The following is a 26,268-nucleotide window of genomic DNA, read 5'->3' on the forward strand; positions in this document are numbered from 1 at the left end:
ACAGGAAACAACCTTGGAACCTGCCACAGAGGGCCTCTGAAAGCCTCTGCAGTATAGACTGTCAAAGCAGATGCTGAGCCTGATGGCCAACTGATGGGCAGAGTGAATGGAATTTTATGTAAGAAGTGGGAAATAGTAAGAGCTGGAGGGGACGGGAACTCTACAAGGAGAGCAACAGAACAAGATAATTTGAACACAGGGAACTTCCCAGATATTCATACTCCAACCAAGGACTATTCGTGGAGATAACCTAGAACCCCTGCACAGATGTAGCCCATGGCAGTTCAGTGTCCAAGTGGGTTACATAGTAATGGGAAGAGGGACTGCCTCTGACATAATCTGATTGGCCTGCTCTTTGATCACCTCCCCCTGAGGGGGGAGCAGCCTTACCAGGCCACAGTAGAGTTGGACAATGCAGCCACTTTTGATGAGAACTGATAGACTAAGATCAGAAAGGAGAGGAGAACCTCCCCTATCAGTGGACTTGGGGAGGGGCATGCATGCAGAAAGGGGAAGGAGGGTGGGATCGGGAGGGGAGGAGGAAGGGGCTTATGGGGGGATACAAAATGAATAAAGTGTAATTAATAAAAAATTAAAAAAATAAATGTTAAAAAAAAAGAATTCTTACCTGTACTACTTGACCCTATGACCTTCAGTGTTGGTTGCCTCTTGGATTTCTAGGAATCGGATCAAACACATACACAAACAAAGCCAGCTGAGATATGTGTAGGGGGCGGGTGGCTAGCAGAGGAAGAAGAGAAGGCAGTTGGTGCAGAAGATGTTGTAAGAAGACAGTTGAGCCAGAAAAACCTGAGCTGAGTAGAGAGGCTACAAGAGTTGTTATAGTTTGGAGCTGCTGGTATTGGGAAAACTGGAAGAAGCAGCTGTTTAAGCAGGCTGTTGGAGAACTGGGGGGAAGAACAGCTGAAAGAAGCATTAAAGGGGTTGCTGGAAACTGGGAAGGGCTCTGCTGGGGAGTTAAGAGAACTAGTCACTGTTCTACAACAGCCATTTTGCAAATTACACTGGTGTCTGTCTGATAGTGAGCTGCCCAATATAATAGTCATGTACCACCTGTGGCAAATAAGCACTCAAAACATGGCTTTCCATAGTGAGGAGTGGCATGAATATAAAATGCACTGTATTTTGAAGACTGCATGTGAAAAGCTAATCTCTCAACATATTTGTATTCATTAAACTGTCTGGGTTTACTTCCTGGTAAAATACATTTTGGGTCAATCTTGTCTTCTCTTTTTATGGTTTTAAGCCTTGCATGTTATATGTGTCACAATCCCATTCAGTGGTACTTGTGTAGCAGTGGCATAATGTAGTACTATTCCTTAACAGAGTCACCCTTGAGCCACACAGACAGGGCAGCCCATAAGGTCCGCTCACAAGTCCCTGTCACGCGGAGAAGACTCCTCTGCTTCCTTGGGCCAGTTACTCTTGTTCCAGCGCTTTATTCTGAGCATTTCAACCGGCGGCGGCGGCTCTCTCCTGCTTACTGATTTGTCTCCCTGCCGCCGCTCAACACTCTCCTGAACCTCTGTTTCTTTCTGACACTCCCGAACTTTCCTTGTGGGAGCTTCAGATGTAGGAGCATCCATCATACTTAGAAAATCAAAGGCTGGAAGAGGAGGTTTCCACTCCTGAGTAGATAAAACTGCTGAAAGAGACAACCAAAAGTTTTAATGATTAACACAGATGACATCACTGTATGAAAGTGTATTCTGAAATACATATTTGTTAGGAGGGCCTTATCTTGCTTTTGTGTTTGTGGTTATGCAAGGAGAGTGTATGCACTTTCCAGCATGTAGGCAGAGGCCAGAAGAGAAGTCCATTGTTTTTATTGCCCTCTATCTTGTTTTTTTTGAGACAGAAGCAGAAGGGGAGTGGGTGGGTATAGAAAAGAAAGGGGTTTAATCTATTCCCTAAGGAAAGACACTAATCCATTCAAGAGGGCTCACTCTTATACCCCACCTACTAGAACATACCTTTCCAACACACCCAAATGCGTTTCAAAGTATACAAGCCATAACAAGAGAGGTATTTAGTATTGTTAAAATGAGTTACAGCTGTGAGCCAGGTGTGGTAGTGCACACCGTTAATCCCAGCACTCAGGAGGCAGAGGCAGGCAGATCTCTCTGAGTTTGAAGCCAGCCTGGTCTATAAAGTGAGTTCCAGGACAGCCAGGCTACACAGAGAAACCCTGTCTCCAAAATTAAAAAAAAAAAAAATGAAAAAAGTAAAAAGTAATTTACAAAATTGAGAAAAAAAGTCACTTATAAAGCAGTCATTTGGGAGTGGAAGAGATGGCTCAATGGTTAAGAGCATTTGCTGCTCTTGAAGAAGGCCTGGGTTCAATTCCCAGTGCCCACACTGTGTGGTTTACAATGGCTAATAACTCAAGTTCCTGGGAACCCAACCCCTCTTCGAGTTTCTGAGGGCTCCTGTTTGCACACAGTGTATAACAAGGGATCTTCACTTTGGCAGGCCAATGTTCTCAATGTGACACTTTTTAAAACTAGAATATATTATATATCTTCACGTGTCTGAAGATACTGAAGATACACAAGCCACATGGACTCCACACATGAGCATTCAAGAGGAGGAGGCCTGAGTAGGTGAGGCAGTGGTCTCCATTTGGCACTTTAGGACTCAGACTGTTCCACAGAAAATGTGATCAGTGCACTAATACTTCTAGCACATATAAGCGTTACAGCTTTGCTCATTCACATCTTTATTAATTATGATTAACATTTAAAACCTATGCAACAAAATGCTGAATTATATGCACTGAAGAAAATAAAAAACTTACTTATGGGATTTTCTAGTCCCGCTTCAAGTTTTTTAAGCCACAATACAAGGTTTTGTTCTGTCACAGACTGGGCTGAAGGAAATGCATATACTTGGCCACCTGAATGCAGATTCACCAAAAGCAGCTGAGGAAGCGGTGGCAGAGAACCAAAATATGCCTTCAAGATTCCCCTCCCCACTGGAGTGTTCTTTCTGCAAGAAGGGATGATTGAATGTATTAATTATTCCTTTTATGACAACAAAAAAATATACTCATTTAGAGAGCTCATTTAGATAGCTTCAATTATTAGCCTGCCAGAAAGCTTATGAAACAACTTCCCCCAACCAAGAGGCCTACAATTAAATTAGTAATCAAATTCTTCTAAAGTTTCCTTGTGAGATAGGGCAGTCTATCATGGGAGGAAAAAAAGGCAGCCGGTGACTTTCCATGAATATCACCATGACCCCAAAGCCTTATCAACACAGACTTGACACAAGTGATAAGTTCTCCTTAGAGTTTAGCTAATTTTCTCCCTGTGTGCCAGCTCCAAACTGACCTGGCCACAAGTATTAACAGGATGCTTCCTTTTACAAGCATTTCTTTCCCTCAAGATTTTGCCTTTTCTTTAGGAAGGAGGGGTTCACTACACATTAAAGATTTTAAAAAGTAACTACATTCCTACAAAGAACTAAACATGAAAGATGCCTAGCTTTCTATGCAGCGCCTTAGATACCGACAGTGATAGTTACCTAGGTAAACTTTCCTTCAAGAGTAGGATGTAGCATTAAGACTCCACAACAAAAATGTACATTGTCCCATTTTTGCTGTTTTTCAATTAAGATTTTTTAAAAAGCATGCCTTTCAGCTTGTGAGTCTAAACAAGGCTTATATGTGCACGTGAGCTGTGTTCACAAGACATTTAATGATGCACACCGGTCATTCCACTAAGGGTACACTGGATAATGTCTCTAATGCTTTGGGTGACCACATGGAGGAAGAGAATAAAGTTTGTAAATATCACAATGCTTACCTTCTTAATTGCCACCATTTTCAGTGGACATCAACTACTTTCAAAAACCAGAATAATATTACCTACAATTATTTTAGAATAACAGTCAAGTCTAAACAATGTCATCTTGGAATTTGTGTGAGGAAGCTAGTTATGCAAATATCATGATGGCATATTTAGCCCCATGTTTACTCCAAAGGTTATAGAACTTAATCTCCTAATGAAAATGTAATTATTCTGTTTCTTTTCTGTAGAAACTGGCCTTGCGCTCATGAATGTTGTGATGATAGGCATGCATCATATCATAGGCATCCCCCAGCCTTTACCTCTTTACAGCAAAACAAAACCATACAATACATACTTACAGATTTAACCAGCAAGGGGTAAACGAATCCAACTGCTTCTGTCTCACCAGCGCCAGGGCTATGTTCCTATACTGACGGTTTATGCTGCCATCACTGAACAAGATAAGCAATGGTCTCTGAAATCTTAAATATGCAGGAAGATTTTCCACAGTGATTTCTGGCTGTTAAAAAAAAAAAAAAAGGCACCAAAATCCCTCAAACAAAATGTTGTCATGATACAGCATAAAGTAGAAATAATGCTCAAATCTCTCATACAATTTTAGTTCACACACTGTAATTCACAATTTCATTCAGAGATTTGACCACAGTAGGTAAATCTTAAGAGCTTCTTTTTTAATCCTACCTCACAGTAATAAGTTAAACTCAAAATAAAATTACTAACAGTTTAAGAACATATCCACTGATGTCTCTATAATAATTTATGCTGAACTCTGGACCCAGATTACTAATACACACATGATAGACAAGACTCTTTCATTCTTCCCTCTAGTAAATTTTTTTCAGTTAAAACATTAAACATTGATATTATTTTTCCCACTATCCATGATTAGCTTACTTTTCCCAAACATGAATTTTTTGGATGATTAAAACAATTAGAGATGTGCTAAACAAACCCAAAAAGACAATCTTGCCTCTTCTGAGTTTAAAGCAACTGAGAATTTAGTGAGGATTGAGAAATCTAATTTTCTACCATTCTTTTTTTTTAAATTTATTTATTTTTATTAATTACAGTTTATTCACTTTGTAGTCCCCCATAAGACCCTCCCTCCTCCCCTCTCAGTCCCATCCTCCCTCCCCCTTCTTCACGAATACCCCTTCCCAAGTCCACTGATAGGGAAGGTCCTCCTCTCCTTCCTTCTGATCTTAGTCTATCAGATCACATCAGAAATAGCTGCATTGTCATCTTCTGTGGCCTGGTAAGGCTGCTCTCCCCTCAGGGGGAGGTGCTCAAAGAACAGGCCAATCAGATTATGTCAGAGGTAGTCCCTCTTCCCATTACTATGTAACCCACTTGGACACTAAGCTGCCATGGACTACATCTGTGCAGGGGTTCTATCATTCTTAATCACTATTTTACAAGAGTAGCCTGCCGAGGATTCAGCACAGTAGTACAGCGCCCCCTGGAGGCACCTGTGACCTAGAAACATCTATCAGATGGCTTCAAGTTCCCAGAGGTTCGGTAGGGGAAGCTTGATTGGAATGCAGGTGTACTGCCTACCAGCTTCCTGTTTCACTGAGTCACTAGAAACCCCCATCAACAACCTGACTTTTTTAGATTATGCCAACGACCTTTGTACAGTATCATTTCATCTTCAAATATCAGCTACCATATACTTTTCCCTTTTTAGGTCTCAAATTGCCTTCCCTCTGCCAATCATTTTTCTTCCACTACTTTCTCTTCATACTCAAAATCATCATGTTAGATTTTCCTGCATCACAAATTAAATCTAGACCTTCGAATCCCCCAGGCTAGCTTTCTGTTCTAACTATTGTCTATCTTTTACATGTGTGACATTCCCCTCCTCAATGATGACAGATCTCATGGAGCCCCAAAACATGAGATCAAGGTAGGTTCTGGTCAACTAAGTTACTAAGAACTAAGAAGCGTGAAAAGTTATACCAGGCACTTCTTAAGGCACTTTCCTGCCCTCAAAGAATTCACACATTGGAAAAGACAGGGTGTTCAAACTGTTGTGATCCTTGAACACTTTTCATGTTGGACAGTAAGGAAGCTGGCATGTCAAAAAGACAAGGTGAGGACTCATGATTTGAGAAAGTCTCATTTTGATACAGTCTCTGAATAAAGAGTAAGATCCTGGAAAGCTAAGGTTTGTGCTCCAGCACAGAGCTTCAGATACCGAGAGCTATTATAGAAACAGAGCTGTTCAGGCTACATGTGAGCATCAGTGAGCTAAAGGACGTCAGTGTAGGAAAAGCAAGAGGCAAGTGTAACTGTAAGACCAAACAGGAATGCTGCAACAAGTCTCCTAGCTCCTGAGAACATGCAAATTTTGTATCGGATCAACAACACAGACAGGCTGGCCTGTTTGCAGAAGGATGACTAAGTAGAAGAGAAATTTGAGAAAACAAAGGTCAGTGATGGACAGTTTCCTTTTCTGTATCAATCAAGAAACTGGAGAACAGCTTGACATTCTCCTTAATAGTCATCATATATGTGTCCTGCCCACTCAGGCATATGTCAGAGCAAAGAAAGTTAGTGTCAACAAGCCTGTCATGGCAGCTTCCCCTGCGATGGCCCCAGCCCAGGAGCAATCAGTGCACCAGCAGGTAAGAGGCTGACAAAATCCCACCTGTTCATACAATGGACTACTCTTCAGCAAACTAGAAGAGAGCCCATGAGTGGCCATGTATATGGATGGATAGAAACACAGTAAAAGCCTCATTCTCCCGTTCTGAAAGCAGGAGCACATATTCTATCTGTAGCTCCATATATAGAAAACTGTATGTACACTCGTAGTAACAAAACGCAGACCAAGAGTTACCTGGGCAGGGCTGGGCTGGAGAGAATTTTCAAGGAGTGCAAAGGGACATGTACGAGTACCAGAAATAATATCTTGATTACAAGCAATGACATCAGGGATGTATGTCACATATCTATTGTTAATTTACCAAGTTGTTAAGGTATTGCACTGGGCTGGCAAGATGGTTCACTGAGTAAAGGTGCTTGCTGATCAAGCCTGAGGACTTGAGTTCAAGCCCCAGAACCCACAGAAGGAGAGAAGGGACTCCTTGAAGTTGTTCTCTGAGCGCCACACATGTGCTGTGGAGCTCACACCTGCACTCACACATAAACATCACATAACGATTAAAAATAAAAATAATAAAAAGAAAGAAAGACCAAGATGTCTGGAAGATGACAAATATCCACCAAGAGAAAACTGGTTAAGTAAACATGGAGCATTAACACAACTAAATATTGAGCAGACATTGAAAATAAGCATTTGTATATTTTCCTTCATGAAAATATACTTAATATAAAAAGATACAGATAATTGTTTTCAGATTTTGGAGAAATATATTCTCAAGTTTAAAACTGGAGAAGTTACAGTTGAGTCTAAATTCCTTCTCTACTGTTTTTATATTATTTGAAAAAATATAAAGTTACTATACCTACCATGTATATGTTAAGGTAGCATTTCTTTAATATCATGTCTCTTAAAAATCACAGTAACAATGACTTAGAAAACTACATTCTGAGAACATTAATTCAATTATTTGATTAATTATAACCTGTTAGTTTAGCAAAAGGATTGGGGGAATAAACTCAAGGCAACAGAGCAACTTGTTTTAAACACTACACTTATTTGAGTCCCTAATGTATTAGTATTTCAGTCAATGTGACAAGAATCCATTGTGACAGGAGACCATTCACTCAATATTTATAGCTGATAATAGTACCCTGTCATAACTTTAGAAATACAGACAGACAAATGTGCAGTGTTCTAGATACTGAAATCAAATAACCAACGTGACATCTGTTGTGTCTGTGACTCCATTAGCAGGCATTAGAAAGGGGGTCAGAAGGTGGCATTTTAAAACTGTATAAATTGGGCTGGAGACATGGCTCAGCAGTTAGGAGCGCTGGCTGTTCTTCCAGGGAATCCGCATTCGGTTCCCAGCGCCCAAGAGGCAGCTCACACCTGCCTGGAGCTCCAGTTCCAGAGGATCCAACACCCTCACATAGACATATATGGAGGCAGAACACCAATGCACATGAAATAAACAAACAAAATTTAAAAGTTTAATAGCAGCTGACACGTGCTAAACATTTGCTATAAGCCAGACCTTCGCCATGAGGAGGCACATGTAGTCCCAGGAGTGACTCCGCACCTCACATATGCAAAACTCAGAGCAGCAAAGGTGCCACATGGCTAGTAAGGGCTCCAGAAGAATTTGCAACCAGGAAGCCTGACCTTCTAGACCATCTGCATTGTAACAAGCTTCACCCTACATTAGACACTTTGGCCCTAGGAAGCCAGTAAACTTTTAGCAGCATACTGGAAAAGCTGTGTGTATAATCAGTGAACAACAAAACCAAACTTCAGCCACAAAGCATGCTACCCCAGAGCCTCTGAAAGCTGAAACATTATGTGCCAATATATATTATCATTAATCAATTGAAATTTTATTTCAAATAACTTCCTTATTATATACAATATACTCACAAATGCTTCCAGTTGTGCATTTGCTAGTATCTGAACCATGTCTTGCACCAGGGTGGTGTCTAGAGGGACACTCTCTATTCTACCTTCTTTGGGCCTGGCCAACAGCAGAGCTGGGAGAGTTGTAGCATATTTATTTGACCTATGGAGAGATTTATTATTAAAATTCAAACGAATATACAGCAAGTACCAGAAACACATACAGCCAGCCCATGACCTCCCACGGTGGGGGTTGGGGGAAGCACAGGGAAGCCTCACTGCTAGCTAGTGAGATGGTATATGCTGCAATCCCCACTATGAGAACTGAGGAAGGTGGTCATGAGTTTAAGGCCAGCCCAGACTATACACTGAGGTACTATTTCAAACAATAACCAAGTATAAACATTTTAAAAGACCTAGTGCTGAGGAGAAATTTCTTTCAATTTCCAGACAAATTTACGTGTGAGGTTGAGAAAGTTCAAGATTCTTGACAATTTCCACTAAAACAAACAAACAAACAAAACCAAACCACAATAATAATCTAAAGATGCCACCCTCAAGAAAATGTCTAAATAGGACCTGGAACAACAGCAGTGCTCTTTACCTTTCTTTACTGCTTATGACAGGCCTGAGTAAGGCCGGACACCGATGGAAAGCCTGCAATCCGTACTATACTATAGTACCTGCTATAGGTACTATAGTCAATGCCGTGTCTATACTCATCTACCCATCAGAGCACTTCTAACAGTAGTCCCTGTCATCCAGTCTTACAGCTGAATGGGGTTCAGAGGGCAAAGTTATAGACACTGAACTCCAATGAGCTCTATAGACAATGTGTGAAGAATTGTGTTACTACTAAATCTGATAAAACGCAAATCCTCTAAATCAGTGAAAAATGTTTTGTGTGGCACTGCCAGCAAAGGTATTTGGTGTGTGCAGGAACTTAACTCATTCCAGAACAAAGCACAGACACAATACCATAAAGATTGCTAAGATAATCCAGTGAAGGTACGAAGTTGACTAGCTAGCTGCCAAACACTCTGAAAACAGTATTGGCTCCACTCTTAATACCTTAAATGGTAATTAGCAGCAAAAAATAATAGGTGATTATATATTATCAGATAGACCTATTTCCTGGTTTAGCAATACTTACTAAAAAATGACTAATTTCATAAAGTCATCTAAATTTTGCCCATCAAGAAGTGTTCAAAATGAAAGATTTGAGCTCATAACAAAAGAATTAGTAACAGTGGAGCCAGAAAATTGAAAGCACAAACCACTGGGGCTTAACAAGTCTACTTACAAACACATGAGCTGTGTGAATGTGATGTATGTTGGTAAAAGCCTCAACATGTGGAGTACAGTCCTTTATTCTATAGCAGCCAAACTATACTAGTGGCCCACAGTTATCCCACCTTCCATAGAACAACTGAAGTTTTACTGTTTTTTTATATATGTTCTTTCATGACAAATAAAAACAAGACTCAAAAGGTAAAATTCTCAACACTACAAAAACTCCAAAGAAAACCCAAAGCACAAGTAACAGGATCCAAAGATGTAAACTTCTATAGGAGGAAAAATAAGGATGATCACTTCTGTGGGTGATTTAAAAGTATGGGCCAAGGTCACTCCTGTGGGCACTTCAAGAGCAGTATTTAAAGAACCTAATAGCATGGCATCTAAATTTTGCCCATCAAGAAGTGTTCAAAATGGAAGATTTTGACATCTTCCTGGAAAATTTTAAAATAAGAATACTGGAGTGAACAGGTATACATGGAGTAGAGGGGACAGGAAGATGGAAGACCATACTAAATATGTGTAAAATCTTAGACACCTGTCACCTTGCATGTTGACTGAAAATGAACTTTTTGGGTCTGCTAAATTCCTGCATCAGCTGTGGAAAGACAAACCACATATTTTATTGCATTACTTCATCTGCCCCAGAATTAGAAGAGCAATAAACTTACAGTATCCAAACGTCACCTTCAGAATAAACTCCCGTGATGACTGAGCCTCTCAGGTGCTTTCCTGCTTGCCTGAAATTTTCTTTCGCTGCAGAGACACAGATGAAAGAAGCTTCTGAAACTGTACCATCATGTGTGCTAGGCAGCTGAGACAGAATGCAGAGACAGCAGAACTTCATTATCTTTAAATTACAAAGATGAATACTTACTAAATGCTGACACTAACAGCTAAAACAATGTTTTGTGGCATTGTTGCTAAATAGATACCTATTGATATGATAAAAAATATAGGGTTCTTTTCTTTTTTTGGTAGCCTTGGCTGTTCTGGATTCACTTTGTAAACCAGGCTGCCTCAAACTCACAGAGATTCGCCTGCCTCTGCCTCCCCAAGTGTTGGGATTACAGGTGCCTGACTACAACTGTGGTTTTCTAAACAAATATTCTCTAAATGTCATTTTTTAAGATTTATAGCACTTAGGAGCTAGAGAGATGACTCAGCAATTAAGAGCACTAGCTGCTCTTCCAAAAGACTCGGGTTCAACTCCCAGCACTCACACAGTAGCTCAAAACTGTCTGTGGTTCCAGTTCCATGGGGCCCCGACACCTCACAGACACAAACACAGGCAAAACACCAATGCACATAAAAATAAATTTTAAAAAGTATAGCATGCTAGTCATACAGAATGGCCAAATAAATACTTTATATTTTTTTAATGTAGCACTAAAGCAGGGCAAACAAACACAGCTGTCTTCTTACATGCACCCTGGGTATGGGAAATGATATGTACCTTAAAATTACAAAAGTATTTAAAAAAAAAAAAAGCTTACTGCATAAAGGCAAAAAACTGGAAACTCTAGATCTCCAGCCCTGTCAGATACAGCTATGAGGGGTCTTTGCCATATGTTTCCTGTATTTTCTACAAAGCATTATTGTTACTGTTAAACTCTAATTTTTTTATTAGTCCTCTTTTATTAATAGGCATGATTTCAAAAGACTACTAACTTGGTAGATTTCTGAATATGTTTTCACAAATAGCATTTTCTACAACATGTAAAAACCTTATAACCAAGAAGTAAGTTTGAATCTAATCACTACAGACTAATGAAATAAAAAGGAAAAACAGAGATAGACTTATGGGTAAATGCTGTTCTTGACACATAAAGGCCATAAGCTTGATTCACTGCCATGTACCAAAGTCACAGCAGCTCAACAGAGAAACTTTGATGGGCAGGTAAAGGGTGTACAGTAGAAAGACCAGTGTTCAAAGTCTCAGAATCCATATAAAGGCCAGGCAGGAGTGGAGGACGCCTACAATCCCAGGTCTCAGTACTAGGAAGGAGAGAGGAGAGACCCCCGTGCCTAGGCAACTGGGTGCTGATTCCTTCTATCAAAGTAAACCCTTGTGGTTACATTCAGTATCAACATGTTCATCTTTAGGTAAACACAAAGTTCTGCTTTAAAAAAAAAAAATAGTTACTTTCCTCAAGATCAAGTGATTGGTCAGCTATAAAGAAAACTAAGGTGACTGTCAACCTACAGGCGGCACTTACAGCTCAATTTATTGCCACAGGTCATTTTAGGGAGAAACCAGTAACCTTCGAATGTGTTTTAGTCCATGATTCTCAAAGTGGAAAAGAGTCATAAAAAAATAAGCAACTAAACAATTCCACTGAGTGTGCCTGGTTTCACTTCTGAGAGAAAACAAGCCTACATTCTGGCCAGTCATCTCAGCTTATTTTCTTGTCTGCTAAGTAATCATGAAAATTACTAATGGTCTCTTATAATTTCCTCATACAGAAGCTTCTCTACTCATGGATATGTCTTCTTCAAAGCCTCTCGTGAACCTCCATATTAATATAAGAGCCTCAGAGGAGGGGCTTTGAACACTCAAAAGTAGGCAAGTTCTTGCTTATTTTTGGTGAAAACTGCCCGTGTCAGAACATAAAGCAACCTCAAATACAGGAAGTAACTATCTAAACAAAAAGTACACAAAGTGGGTACAAATGATGATTTAGCATGACCACGGTCCCAGCTACCTGGAAAGTTGCAGTGGGAGGACAGTTTGAGCCATGGAGAAAACGTTTTTATGGCTGTAAATCACAAGAAGGAGTTTTTATATTTTTTAATAGAGAATCAGTGTGAAAAAGTACTTGATCACACACAAATAATGATAAAATTTACATCTAGTCATCTTTCAACAGATGTAAAAAGTAAAATATTTACTTATGAGCAAAAGAATATTTCTGCTCTCATCAGGCTTACAGTATGTCTTTAAGCCATTACAAAAGTTGCTATGAATGATAAGTGTGATACAAAGTAGGCATTTTATAAATGTCAGTCATTAGTTTTAAGTAGAATACTAATTTGAATTTTAAAAATGATTCACTAGAGCCTTTCATCAATACACCCTTTCATTCAGCAAAGAGTGAAAGTCTAATTATTTTCAAATAAATGTCTGCTTTCCCCAAACCAAAACACACCTAAGAAAAGTAAAAAGGAACTTTTAACTCCTGACATGGTTGAGAATAATTTAGTTAAGAGAAACATATATCTATAAAGCATCACTTTGACACACCACAACTACCTTCACATAATTTAATACCACACTTCTTTCGTTGAGAAATAACCATATGTAAATTCCTGGATCATTTGGGCACAAACAATGATCAGGTACAGTTTCTTATATAAAGAACAGTATGAAAAATCCCTGTCATGATTTACAAGCAGAATTTTTTTTCTAGAGGAAACAGTATCCTAATTTGGATGCTGCAGCTTATTACATGATGATAAGATAGTGAAAACACCATCTTCCTGTTTCTAGTTGTTATATAGCTGCTTGGGGCTGTTTTGTGAGCAACTGCAGTATTTTCTGGACTTTCCCATAATTATCCTATTGTTTGACTGCACCAACTCTTATCCTTGTGTTAATGGTTTTACTGTGTTTGTGCTTTTAGTTGTCTGACAACTCCAATTCTTCTTGGAAGGAAGCCTAGAGTAAGGAAGTGAGAACTTCAGGGCACCAGGCACTTAAGAGTACAAGACAACAGAGTTAAGAGCAGACACAAAACACTGAAAAGAGAACAGGTCAAACAAATTCACTCCCTTCATAATTTTTTATAAAATGACACACATGGAAAAGCTAGCCCTTCTAGGATTTTACATTCTAAAATAGTAACACAGGACACATGTTCATATTCTTGTTTTGTTTTAGGGGGGGAAGACAGGGTTTCTCTGTGTAGTCTTCACTGTCCTAGACCTACTTTGTAGACCAGGCTGGCCTGTAACTCACAGAGATTTGCCAGCTCTGCCTCCATGAGTGCTGGGGATCACAGGCATGCATCACCGCACCTGGCTTCACCTGTTCATATTCTTATTATTTATTTTTGATAAGCCATTTGGCTTTTAGAGCTTTTGGAAACAACATGAAGAAATGGCCTACAATACATGGAAACAACAGATTTACAAATAACTAGGATGTTATATTTATATTATGTATATTTTAGTATATTTCTTAAAAACAGAAGACATAGCAAGACAATGTAAAATTAAATTAAATACATTAAAAAACAATACAGGCAGATATTGACTGATCAGGGTAAGGATATTTTATATCAGCAATGGAAATCTCAAAATTAACAGATTTGAAAACAAATTTTAAAATTATTGTCAACACTTGGCTAAGTCAACTGACTGGTAGAATATAAGGCTCTTAAAATCATTACTGTCCTCGTTGGGTTTTATTGTCACCTTGACACAATCTGATCATCAGAAGAGTGTAACTGATTAACTGCCTTTATCAACTTGGTCTGTGGGTATATCTGCGAGGGATGGTACCGACTGGGAACTGATGTTGCAGGCCCCAGTCAAGTGTGGGTGGAACCATCCCTCAGCAGACAGACTAGAAAGCTGGCCGAACATGAGGCTGAGAGTCAGTCAAAGTGAGCCAGCAGGCACTGTACCCGATGGCTGTGAGTTAGTTCTCTGACTGTGTAACGCTGCAGGAAATAGCAAGCAGTCCTGTGTTCAGGACTTGATATCCCTCAGTGACATACTGTGACCTGAGAGAGTAAGCTGAAATAAATCCTTTCCTCTCCTAAGTTGCTTTGGGTTGGATTATTTCATCACAGCACCAGAATGAAACAAAACACTTACTAAAACAAGTTTTTTGTTTTTTTTTTTTTTTAATAAGGGAAAAATAACTGAAACACAATGATCAAGCTTTAAGATCATTAATCTTTAACTATCTCAAATTATTCATTTAACAAGCACTAAAACGCCATTTTAAAATGAGTAGCAAACATAAATTATGATTAACATAATTTACAGAAAACACAGTCACTCTACTGGAAATCTATTCCCATTAACCAGTTTAAAACACACATAAGGACTCAAGAATTTTTTTCATACACAGAAGGAAAAAAGTAGAAAATATTATTTGTAGAAAAATTATATCTATAAATATAAACATATCATGTCTATAAATATATTCATCCAATCAAACTATGAAGCCATAACATTTATGAATAATACTAATCAGATGAAGAAAATATACTCATATAACTAAAATAAAAAGATATTAACTCAGACATGCTGTTTTAGCCTAAAAGCATTAAAATAAAAATATAAATAAACAATCTTTAGGTATACAGAAAAAGAATGGAAAGAATGACCTCAAACTTAAGAGCAAATCTGTGATGGTTATCCTAATTGACTAGATTTTTTAAAGTCTAAGGCAATAGTTCTCAACCTGTATGGTGTGTCTCCTTGGGAGGTTAAATTACTCTTTCATAGGGGGTCACCTAAGACCCTGGAAATATCAGATATTTATATTAAAATTCACAACAGTGGCACAATTATAGTTATGAAGTAGCAACAAGGCAATTTTGTGGCTGGGGTCATCACAACCTGAGGAACTGGATTAAAGGGTTATAGCTTTTGGACAGCTGAGAACCTCAGGTCTAAGGCAGGAGTGGACAAACTTCTGGGTGTGAGCTAGTGTGAACAAGTGCATCTAGGCTTCTATTTCTCTCTCGTGACTTGTGAGCTTTTTTGCTTTGGTTGGTTTTGTTTTGTCTTTTATTTCATTATTTCTCAGATGCTGATTCTTTTCTAATGGGAGACAGAAAAAGGGTGGATCCAGATAGGAGGAAAGGTGAAGAGGAACCCAAACCAGGAGGAGTAGGTAGAGGGGAAACCATAATCAAGATACCCTGTATGAAAAAATCTACCTTCAATAAAAGAAAAAAAAGAAATGAAAATTCAGAAAAAAAAAAAAAAAAGATGGGGAAAGAGACTTTGAGCATGGACATTCATCTCACTTTTTGGCCTGCCAGCTCCCTCTTGCCTCCACTCCTTCCCTGCCATGGTGCCAGGCCATATTCCCAAACTGAGTAAAAGCAAGTCTCCTCCTTTAAACTGCTTCTTGTCAAGTAATTGGGCACAGTAGAGAAAAAAAAAAAACAACTTTTCTTCAAATTTCTCTATATATTTAAAATTCTCTGTAAGAAAATATTCTTTCAAACAACTCTTAAGCAATGAGTGTTTAAACCATGAGATTTTTTTTTACTTTATTAACTTTTATTAATTACACTTTATTCACTTTGTATCGCCCCCATAAACCCCTTCCTCCTCCCCTCCTAATTTCACCTTCCCTCCCCCTTCTTCACACATGCCCCTTCCCAAGTCCACTGATAGGGGAGGTCCCCCTCTCCTTCCTTCTGATCTTAGTCTATCAGATCTCATCAGGAGTGGCTGCATTGTCATCTTCTGTCCCCTGGTAAGGTTGCTCCCCCCTTCAGGGGGAGGTGATCAATGAGCAGGTCAATCAGTTTATGTCAGAGGCAGTCCCTCTTCTCATTACTATGTAACCCACTTGGACACTGAACTGCCATGGGCTACATCTGTGCAGGGGTTCTAGGTTATCTCCATACGTGGTACTTGGTTGGAGTATGAGTCTCTGGAAAGACCCCTGTGTTCAAATTTCTGGTTCTGTTGCTCTCCTTGTGGAGTTCCTGTCCTCTCCAGATCTTACTATTTCCTACCTCTTACGTAAGATTCCATGCATTCTGCCCAACAGTTGGCCATAACTCTCAGCATCTGCTTTGATAGTCCACAGGGCAGAGCCTTTCAGAGGCCCTCTGTGGCAGGTTTCTAACTTGTTTCCTGTTTTCTTCTTCGTCTGATGTCCATCCTCTTTGCCTTTTGGGATGGAGATTAAGCATTTTAGTCAGGGTCCTCCCTCTAGATTGGTTTCTTTAGGTGTACAGATTTTAGTAGGTTTATTCTATATTATATGTCTATATGAGTGAGTATATGCCGTGTGTGTCTTTGTTTCTGGGACAGCTCACTCAGTTCCCACCATTTACCTGTAAATTTCATGATTTCCTTATTTTTCATTGCTGCGTAATATTCCATTGTGTAGATGTACCAGCTTCTGGCTATTACAAATACAGCTGTTACAAACATGGTTGAACAAATGTCCTTATTGTGTACTTGAGCCTCTTTAAGATATATGCCTAGGAGTGGTATGGCTGGATCTTGAGGAAGCGCTATTCCTAGTTGTCTGAGAAAGCACCAGATTGCTTTCCAGAGTGGTTGTACAAGTTTACATTCCACCACCAGTGGAGGAGGGTTCCCCTTTCTCCACAACCTCTCCAGCATGTGTTGTCATTTGAGTTTTTGATCTTGGCCATTCTGATGGGTATAAGGTGAAATCTCAGGGTCATTTTGGTTTGCATTTCCCTGATGGCTAATGAGGTTGAGCATTTCTTTAAGTGTTTCTCTGCCTTTCAATATTCCTCTATCGAGAATTCTCTGTTTAGCTCTCTTCCCCATTTTTTAATTGGATTACTTGGTTTGTTGCTTTTCAGCTTCTTTAGTTCTTTATATATACTGGATATTAGCCCTCTGTCAGATAGAGGGTTGGTGAAGATTCTTTCCCAGTCTGTAGGCTATCATTTTGTTTTGATGACGGTGTCCTTTGCTTTACAGAAGCTTTTCAGTTTCATGAGGTCCCATTGATTGATTGTTGCTCTTAGAGCCTGTGCTGTTGGTGTTCTGTTCAGGAAGTTGTCTCCTGTACCAGTGAGTTCTAGGGTATTCCCCACTTTTTCTTCTATCCAATTTAATGTGTCTAGTTTTATGTTGAGGTCTTTGATCCACTTGGACTTCAGTTTTGTGCAGGGTGATAAGTATGGACCTATTCGCATTTTTCTACATGTAAACATCCAGTTAGACCAGCACCAGTTGTTGAAGATGCTATCTTTTTTCCATTGTATGGTTTTGGTATCTTTGTCAAAAATCAGGTATCCATAAGTGTGTGGGTTTATTTCTGGGTCTTCTGTTTGGTTCCACTGATCCACCATTTTGTTTCTATGCCAGTACCATGCAGTTTTTATTATTGTTGCTCTGCAGTACAGCTTAAGATCAGGGATGGAGATACCTCCAGAAGATCTTTTATTGTAGAGTATTATTTTAGCAATTCTGGGTTTCTTGTTACTCCAAACGAAGTTGAGAATTTTTCTTTCAAGGTCTGTAAAGAATTGTGTTGGTAATTTGATGGGAATTGCATTGAATCTTTTTTTTTGCTTTCGGTAATCCAACATCCATTCATGTTTAAAGTATTGGAGAGACCAGGGATACAAGGCACTTATCTAAACATAGTAAAGGAAACATACAGCAAGCCTATAGCCAACATCAAATTAAATGGAGAGAAACTTAAAACAATCCCACCGAAATCAGGGACAAGGCAAGGCTGCCCACTTTCTCCATATCTCTTCAACATAGTTCTGGAAGTCCTTGCTAGAGCAATTAGACAGTTGAAGGAGATCATGGGGATACAGATTGGAAAGGAGGAAGTCAAGTTATCACTATTTGCAGATGATATGATAGCATACCTAAGTGACCCCAAAAATTCTACCAGGGAACTCCTACAGCTGATAAACACCTTCAGCAACGTGGCCAGATACAAAATTAACTTAAAAATATCAGTTGCCCTCCTATATACAAAAGACAAAAAGGCTAATAAAGAAATTAAGGAAACAATACTCTTCACAATAGCCACAAATGACATAAAGTACCTTGGTGTAACCCTAACCAAGCAAGTCAAAGACTTGTATGAAAAAAAATTTCAAGTCTCTGAAGAAAGAATTAGAAGAAGATATGAGAAGATGGAAAGATCTCCATGCTCATGGCTTGGCAGGATTAACATAGTAAAAATAAACCATGAGATTTAAAGGCTTAGTTTGGACTAAAGAGACAGCTCAGTAGTTACTGAGGAACCCTAGTTTGATCACCAGAACCTACATTAAAAAAAATCTCATGTTAACTGTTCTTAATATGCACACAAATGCACACATTACAAAACACAACCACATACACACATCGAAGCAAAACAAAATAATACAAAATGGGACATAATATTTCCAAATAATGCACAGTCTTACTGTATGAATTCTGGTAATAGTAAATTAAATATTTTGTATATGTTTAACAAGTATACCATAAATAATGTACATAAAATGTGCCAGAGTTTACATATATGACTAATAACGCCTACACTAAAAAAAAAAAAAAAAAGAAAGAAAGCCAGGCATAGCAGTGTGCATCTGAAATCCCAGCACTGAGAGCTGGAGACAGGAGGATGCCCAGGGCTTGTTGACCAACCAGTGCAGCCAATTTGTGAGCTCTGGGTTTAGTAAGAGACTCTGCCTCAAAATATAAGGTGGACACCTAGTGTCAACCTCTAGCCTCTACAGATGTACTCACAGGTAAACACACATGCACAAAGCATACATGAAATTAAAAAGTGAGAGCTCAACTCTACTTACCTGATGTCATGGCTGGACTAAAGAGCCCCAGTACTGACATACTAGTAGAGCTGAACAGGTCTTTATATAACTCCCCATGTAAGTATTTTTCTGCTTCTTGGATGGATGCTATGTTCACTGGACAAGAGATTCTGTTTCTGGATAAATATATAACTATGCTCAAAATTAATTTTTAAAGATATTTTACAGTTTGCAAAAAACTTAAAGAACCTAGCAAACAATAAATTACATAGACTACTGGACAAAATTATTCTTTTCAAAAACATCTGTCTCATTAAACGAGAATGGCAGAACATGCACAAAGCCTCATTATCAGTGTTTAGTCTGTGATCTTAGCTCTAGTACCCTTGAACCTATGAAAAGCATGTCAACAAAATATGGAGTTAGAACTACAGACCACAAACTTAGAAATCTCAGAGTGAAGCTGAATACTTACATCTGGATAAACTTCAGGAGATCTTTAGTTCCCAACATACCAGCATAAGACACTGGACTCTCACCTTCCTTATACAACTTTACCACAGGAAATGCAGTAACATTTTGCTTTGCACATACTTCAGACCAATCTGCACAATCTATTCTAGTGAGAAGGAAAGTGGATGTGCCTGAATTAAAGGAAGAAAAATGCATACTTTACAAACACTAATGCAGAATACTCACTGCTTAGTTTCACCATCTTCTAATCCCACTCATGTTAAGTGTATGCTCAGCATGACATACTCCTTTAGAACTCTCTTCCCCTGATCTCTGTGAGACCTTCCTTCCTGTTGGTATTTTCCTGTCTCTAGAGCTTCTCCCTTTTGGACCCTTCTGTAGGCTCTTCTATTACTGGAGTTGGGACCTTCTTAAGTCTGAGTTTAAACCACTTTTTCTCTTGCTCTACAATTTCTTTTTCAACCACCAACAATCCAATGCAACCTAAACTTGTATCTCTGGCCTGAACTTCTCCTTGAAGTTCCAGACTCAGCTATCTTTAGTGGCATTTCTATCACCTGTGAATGAACACATCCTAAAACTCTACATGTCTGAAACTAAATACAGTTTCCATTCCGCATAGTACTGAAGGAGGCCACTCTTGTGCAACTAAGGAACACTTTTTTCCTCTCCCTGTTCTGAAGTCTCCCATGCCTACCCAATCAGTTTCTGCACCTTTTTAATTTTACCATTCAAATTTCATGTTTCCAATTCTTTTATATTTAATGCCATTAATCTTTTTTTCTGGATAACTGCAATAGGCTTCTAATTCATTTTTCAGATTCAGTTATCTCTAAAATATTGCTAGAGATACCATTTTCAAACTCAAATCTGTTCTGGTGCCAGCAAACTCCTCCTCACCTATCGCCCATCCCTCCTTTGCTACCAGCCCATTCCCACCAAGCTTTGTAGGGGTAGGTATGTGTCAACATAACACTACTTCATGGGCACCTTGCCTGGCACCTCATTTCCACCAAGTCCCTTTGCTGAATGCTATGACAGAACTACATTACTCCCTTCCTTACATCGTTTTGTAGCTGTGTTCATCTGCACTATCTGAATAATGTCTGTCTCTATGAAGAGAACTCCTTGGAAGAAGGGACTATGCATGTACTCTTCTCATAAAGGCACCCATCTAGGGCTCAGCTATCATCTCCATCTAAATACCATCATCTCTTTTCAGCCCAGGAAAATGCACAGGACATAAAGCATACATTCTTAACTTGTTCAACAACAAAACATATAAAGTTCTCTGAAAGAGATCATTGGGTGAAAAGTGATTATAAAAAAAAAATTAACTAATACAAGTGCCACATAATTAAGCTAAGAAAAAAAAGAAATTCACTCTAATAAAAAAGTAAGAGTTAATGTATTATATTAAGAAATCTGAACTCATTGGCACAGGAGACAACTTCCTGAACAGAACACCAACAGCACAGGCTCTAAGAGCAACAATCAATAAATGGGACCTCGTGAAACTGAAAAGCTTCTGTAAAGCAAAGGACACCGTCATAAAAAAAAAAACAAAACAAAACAAAAAAAACCCGACTGCCTACAGATTGAAAAAGAATCTTCATTAACCCTTTATCTGACAGAGGACTAATATCCAGTATATACAAAGAACTAAAGAAGCTGAAAAGCAGCAAACCAAGTAATCCACTTAAAAAATGGGGAACAGAGCTAAACAGAGAATGCTTGACAGAGGAATATCGAATGGCAGAGAAACACTTAAAGAAATGCTCAACCTCTTTAGCCATCAGGGAAATGCAAATCAAAACGACCCTGAGATTTCACCTTACACCCATCAGAATGGCCAAGATAAAAAACTCAAGTGACAACACATGCTGGAGAAGTTGTGGAGAAAGGGGAACCCTCCTCCACTGCTGGTGGGAATGCAAACTGGTACAACCACTCTGGAAATCTATCTGGCGCTTTCTCAGACAATTAGGAATAGTGCTTCCTCAATACCCAGCTATACCACTGCTAGGTATATACCCAAAGTTTGCTCAAGTACACAAAAGGGATACTTGCTCAACCATGTTTATAGCAGCTTTATTTGTAATAGCCAGAACCTGGAAACAACCCAGATGTCCATCAACGGAGGAATGGGTACAGAAATTGTGGTATTTTTACACAATGGAATACTACTCAGCAATCAAAAAGAAGGAAATCATGAAATTTGCAGGCAAATGGTGGGATCTAGAAAGATCATGCTGAGTGAAATATCCCAGAAGGAGAAAGACAAACACGGTATATACTCACTTATATAGACCTATAAGATATAATAAACATAATGAAATCTATACACCTAAAAAAGATAATCAAGAGAGCGGACATGGGGTAAGATGATCAATCCTCGCTTAGAAAGACAGATGGGATGTGCATTGAATGTATGACAGGAGTCTACTGAGCGCATCTGAAAGACTCTAACTAGCAGTGTTTTCAAAGCAGATACAAAGAATCATGACCAAACCTTCGGCAGAGTACAGGGAATCATATGAAAGAAGGGGAGTTAGTTTGATGGGGAAAGGATAGGAGCTCCACAAGGCCCAAATATATCTGGGCACAGGGTCTTTTCTGAGACTGACATTCAAACAAGGTCCATGTATGGATATAACCTAGAGCCTCTGCTCAGATGTAGCCTGTGGTAGCTCAGTAACCAATTGGCTTTCCATAGTGAGGGGAACAAGGACTATTTCTAACAGGAACTCAATGACTGGCTCTTTGACCTCCCCACCCCCCAAGGGAAGAGCAGTCCTGTTAGGCCACAGAGGACGGCTTTGCAGCCAGTCCTGAAGATATCTGATAAACAGGATCAGATGAATGGGGAGGAGGTCCCCCCCCCCATCAATGGACTTGGAAAGGGGCACGGTGGAGATGAGGGAGGAAGGGTGGGATTGGGAGGGAATGAGAGAGTAGGATACGGCTGGGATACAGAGTTAATAAAATGTAACTGATAAGAAAAAAATAAAATTAAAAAAAAAAGAAACGTATCAAGACTGAGGAAACATCTAATCAATGATTAGCCTAACCTAAGACCCACTGTGGTAGAGAGCCAGCCCCTGACACTATTAATGATGCTCTACTATGCTTGCAGACAGGAGCCTAACATGACTACCATTTGGGATGCTCTACCCAGCAGCAGATTGAGACAGATACTGGGACTTGCAGCCAAACATGGGGCAGAGCTGGGGAGGGCTAGGGGAAAGACAGAAAAGACCTAGAGGGGACAGGAACCCCACAAGAAGAGCAACAGAGATAACTAACACAGATCCACAGGGGCTTACAGAGACTAAGATACCAACTAAGGAGCATGTATGGTCTGGACCTAAGTCCCCTGAACATTATGTGGCCGTAGCAGATGGGCAGCTTGGTCTTCACGTGGGTCACCTGGCAAGTAGAGTGGAGAGGGGACAAGGGGGGCCTGTTTCTAACATTGACCCTATTGTCTGCTTTTGGATCACTTCTTCACTTCCCCCTGGCAGGGTTGCCTTGCCTGGCCTCAGTGGATGAGGATGTGCTCATCCCAGATGTGACTTGATGTACTGAGGAAGGCTTATATGGGGAAAAGGGGCTCCCCTTTTTCTGGGAGAAAAGGGAGAGGAGAAGTCGGGAAGAGCAAGGGGGGACTGGGAGGAGAGAAGTGAGGAGGCTCCCCTCGGGATGTAATATGCAAAAAAAAAAAAAAAAGACTCTGTATTAATTTAGGACATCATCCATGTATAACAAAACTGTATGATTCAAATTATAAACATGTATTGTTTTATATTTTTATAATTTAAAAGTTCTCAATGTATTTATTTTGTGTGTGCTTTTCTGTCTGAGTGTATGTTTGTGCACCATGGGCATGCCTGGTTCCCATGGAGGTCAGAAGGGGGCATCAGATCTCCTGGGACTACAGTTACAGACAGTTGTGAGCTGCCATGTAGGTGCTCTGGAAGAGCAGCTATCACTGCTGTTAAAAGGTCTGGATATGGAAATCACCCTTATGCTTTAAAGGATTAAAGTAAGACCATCACTTCAGATTTAATGTTGCCTCTGCTTAACAACCAGAAGCAGTGAGAGTCACCACTGCAGTGGCGGAACTTCACAAGCACACATCCCATAAAAAAGGTGGGAATGAATATTGACATTTCTTTGCAGACAGATTAAAAAGGGTTGAGCTAAAGCATATTACTACCTGGACATCAAATGAACTAATAAAGATGCATCCCTTCTAAAGGCAGGCCTGCTGGCCATTTGCTTGCACTGCTCTGCCCCAGTGATGCATGCTCATGCCGAGCTTCATAGCTGCTACTGAAATGTGGAACCCAGTGAACACTACTACACGCTTCCTTTCCACAGCAACTGTCCTCCATGTGTGAGTCCCTCCCAAACTGTTGTCTCCAACTGAAAACTTTTATTTTCTTTTTACATGAATAAGAGCACTGATACATGTTATTTTAAGTTATAGGAGTCCTTATACTGAAGGAATTAGTTTTTAAAAAGTGGATTCCTTGTTGATTTATATTTCAGTCAACAGTCTAATAAGCTGACATGCCTACAGAACTGTATTCCGTAAATTTCACTAACATATTAATTTCAAAAAGAATTTCTAATCTGAAAGGGGGTGGTTCCTTTGATAAAATGACTAAGTATAAAAATCTGACATTTGCTGCCACCTTGTGGCTGAACAAAAAAATGTTCATAATCTTGAACTAAAAAATGGCTTTTTCTGAAGAGGCCAACAACAAAGACAGAGTATAGAATGAATGTCCAAAGTACTACAATATTTTTATAATTTAAAATTTTATGGTACAAGTTGAGTATCCTTTGGGTAGTGCATATGGAAAGAGGATGGTCAGATATGTGTTTATGTATTAAACTCAATGGTCTGGCTGGATAGTTGAGGACTTAGAAGGAGTTTGATTGAAAATTGGTTAGAAAGACATCTGGGGAATAGGTTATGTGGCTAGATCTCACCAAATGGGTAAAAGATGCAGACACTTGTGTCCCATGTAAATGCCCATCAAAAGGTGAGATAAGCCCATGAGTTCAATAACCAAATAGATAGGATAGCCTGGTCTGTGGAGAGGCAGCCTCTTCCCCTGGCCATCCTGTGGACCCATGGTTGTAGAGATGGAGGCTATCCACAAGGGCTCAGCAACATGGACTACCACTCACCAAAGCTGACCAAGCTACAGCTGCTCCTAAGTGCCAAATTTGCTGGTAGTAGAGACCAACACTGAGCCCCTTTTCTATGGCAGCATTCCCCAGGGTGACCAGTTAGCAACCCGGTGGTAGACTGACTACACTGACCCCTGTTGGAAAAGGCAGCATTCACTCTTAACCAAACAGTTATTTTGGCTGTGGATCTGCCCCTCCTGCATGTAATTCTTCTGAGAGAGCTATTTATTATTCACCATCATGATACTCCAGCCACGAACTCACAGAAGGCTTTAGCCAGCATCATGACATTACATTTATCAACTCAAAGGTGGCCTTATCCACTATCATGATATTCTGCACAGTTACTGCACACAGAATTCACTGGTCTTTACCATGTTCCCCAGCCTTCTGAAGTGGCTAGGTAGAATGTCCTTTTAAAGATGCAGTTATAGTGTCAACTAGTGACACTGGCCTGGAGGGCTGGAGAAGAGTTCTCTAGAAAGTTGTATATGCTCTGAATCAGCATCCAATATAGGGTACCATTTCTCCTACAATCAGGATTCAGGCGTCTAGGAATCAAATGATGGAAATGGGAATGAAGCCACTCCCCACCACTTCTAGCAACCCACTAGAAAAGTCTTGCTTCCCGTTCCTGTGACTTTGCTCTGCTATCCTTGATATTCTAGTTCCAGATGGAGAACTTCTGCCAGAAGTATAACCTACATTCCACAGATACAGAAATTAAGACTTTCCATGTCCACTTAGGACCCTTCATTTGTTTGAGTTAGCAGACTAAAAAAGAAATTACTGTATTATGAAAAGTGCCCTATGATTAAGATCAATGGGAAAATACAGCCCAAACATTTCAGAATAAAGGTATGGCTCACTCCTCTAGGGACAGAACAAAGACTTGCTGAGGTACTTGCTCAGGTGGAAGAAATACAGAATGAGGAGAAGAAGGACGTTACAAGCACCAGCTCAGGCCATATGAGCAGCTACAGAAATGAGGATTAGGTTACTAATGTTTGTGTCATTTTATTTAAAACATGCTTGTGCATGCACATGCACACACAAAATAGATATTTGTGTTCTCTTTCGTCTATTTCTGCATCATGTGCTGTAACACTGATGGAGGTAATATCAATAACTGGCATAAATCTATAGTACCAAAGTCATGGAACACTAAAAGACTAGGCATTCCTCAAGGAATTTTTTTCACCTAATCTCAAGGGAAATGGTGATTGTGTGACAATACAATAGACAGAATTATGACTTGTTACTGTTTTCACCGGGAAATTAAACATGACGTGGAGATATAGTTGGGTGTTGGGTTGGCAAAGGCGTGGAGTTGTGATGGTTATTATCGGTTGTCAGTTTAACTGGATCTAGAATTAGTTGAGAGGTAAGCTACTGGTCACACCTGCAAAGGATTTCCTTGATCAGATTACGTGAAGTAAAAACGCCCACCCTGAATGTCAGCAGCACCTCCTGAGGAAAAGGCTTTGCTTCTGCTTCACTG

At 39.6% G+C, this 26,268-nt stretch overlaps 1 protein-coding gene across 1 annotated transcript in view; it reads right to left on the reverse strand.

The window, feature by feature from the left end:
• Nucleotides 1-617: 617 nt before the first annotated feature.
• The window catches only part of Txndc16 (thioredoxin domain containing 16), a 91,488-nt gene continuing 65,837 nt past the window's right edge, over nucleotides 618-26,268 (reverse strand). The window contains exons 15-21 of the mRNA XM_055612323.1: nucleotides 19,564-19,732; nucleotides 19,128-19,264; nucleotides 10,302-10,386; nucleotides 8,359-8,497; nucleotides 4,172-4,332; nucleotides 2,819-3,009; nucleotides 618-1,666 (exon numbers count right to left, since the gene is read on the reverse strand). Of these exons, the coding sequence (XP_055468298.1) occupies nucleotides 1,392-1,666; nucleotides 2,819-3,009; nucleotides 4,172-4,332; nucleotides 8,359-8,497; nucleotides 10,302-10,386; nucleotides 19,128-19,264; nucleotides 19,564-19,732 (1,157 nt within the window). The 3' untranslated portion in view covers nucleotides 618-1,391. The remainder of the gene's footprint in view (nucleotides 1,667-2,818; nucleotides 3,010-4,171; nucleotides 4,333-8,358; nucleotides 8,498-10,301; nucleotides 10,387-19,127; nucleotides 19,265-19,563; nucleotides 19,733-26,268) is intronic.

The sequence above is a fragment of the Psammomys obesus genome, unplaced genomic scaffold (assembly GCF_907164565.1).
Source record: "Psammomys obesus unplaced genomic scaffold, mPsaObe1.curated_primary_1811, whole genome shotgun sequence".
Lineage (NCBI taxonomy): Eukaryota > Metazoa > Chordata > Mammalia > Rodentia > Muridae > Psammomys > Psammomys obesus.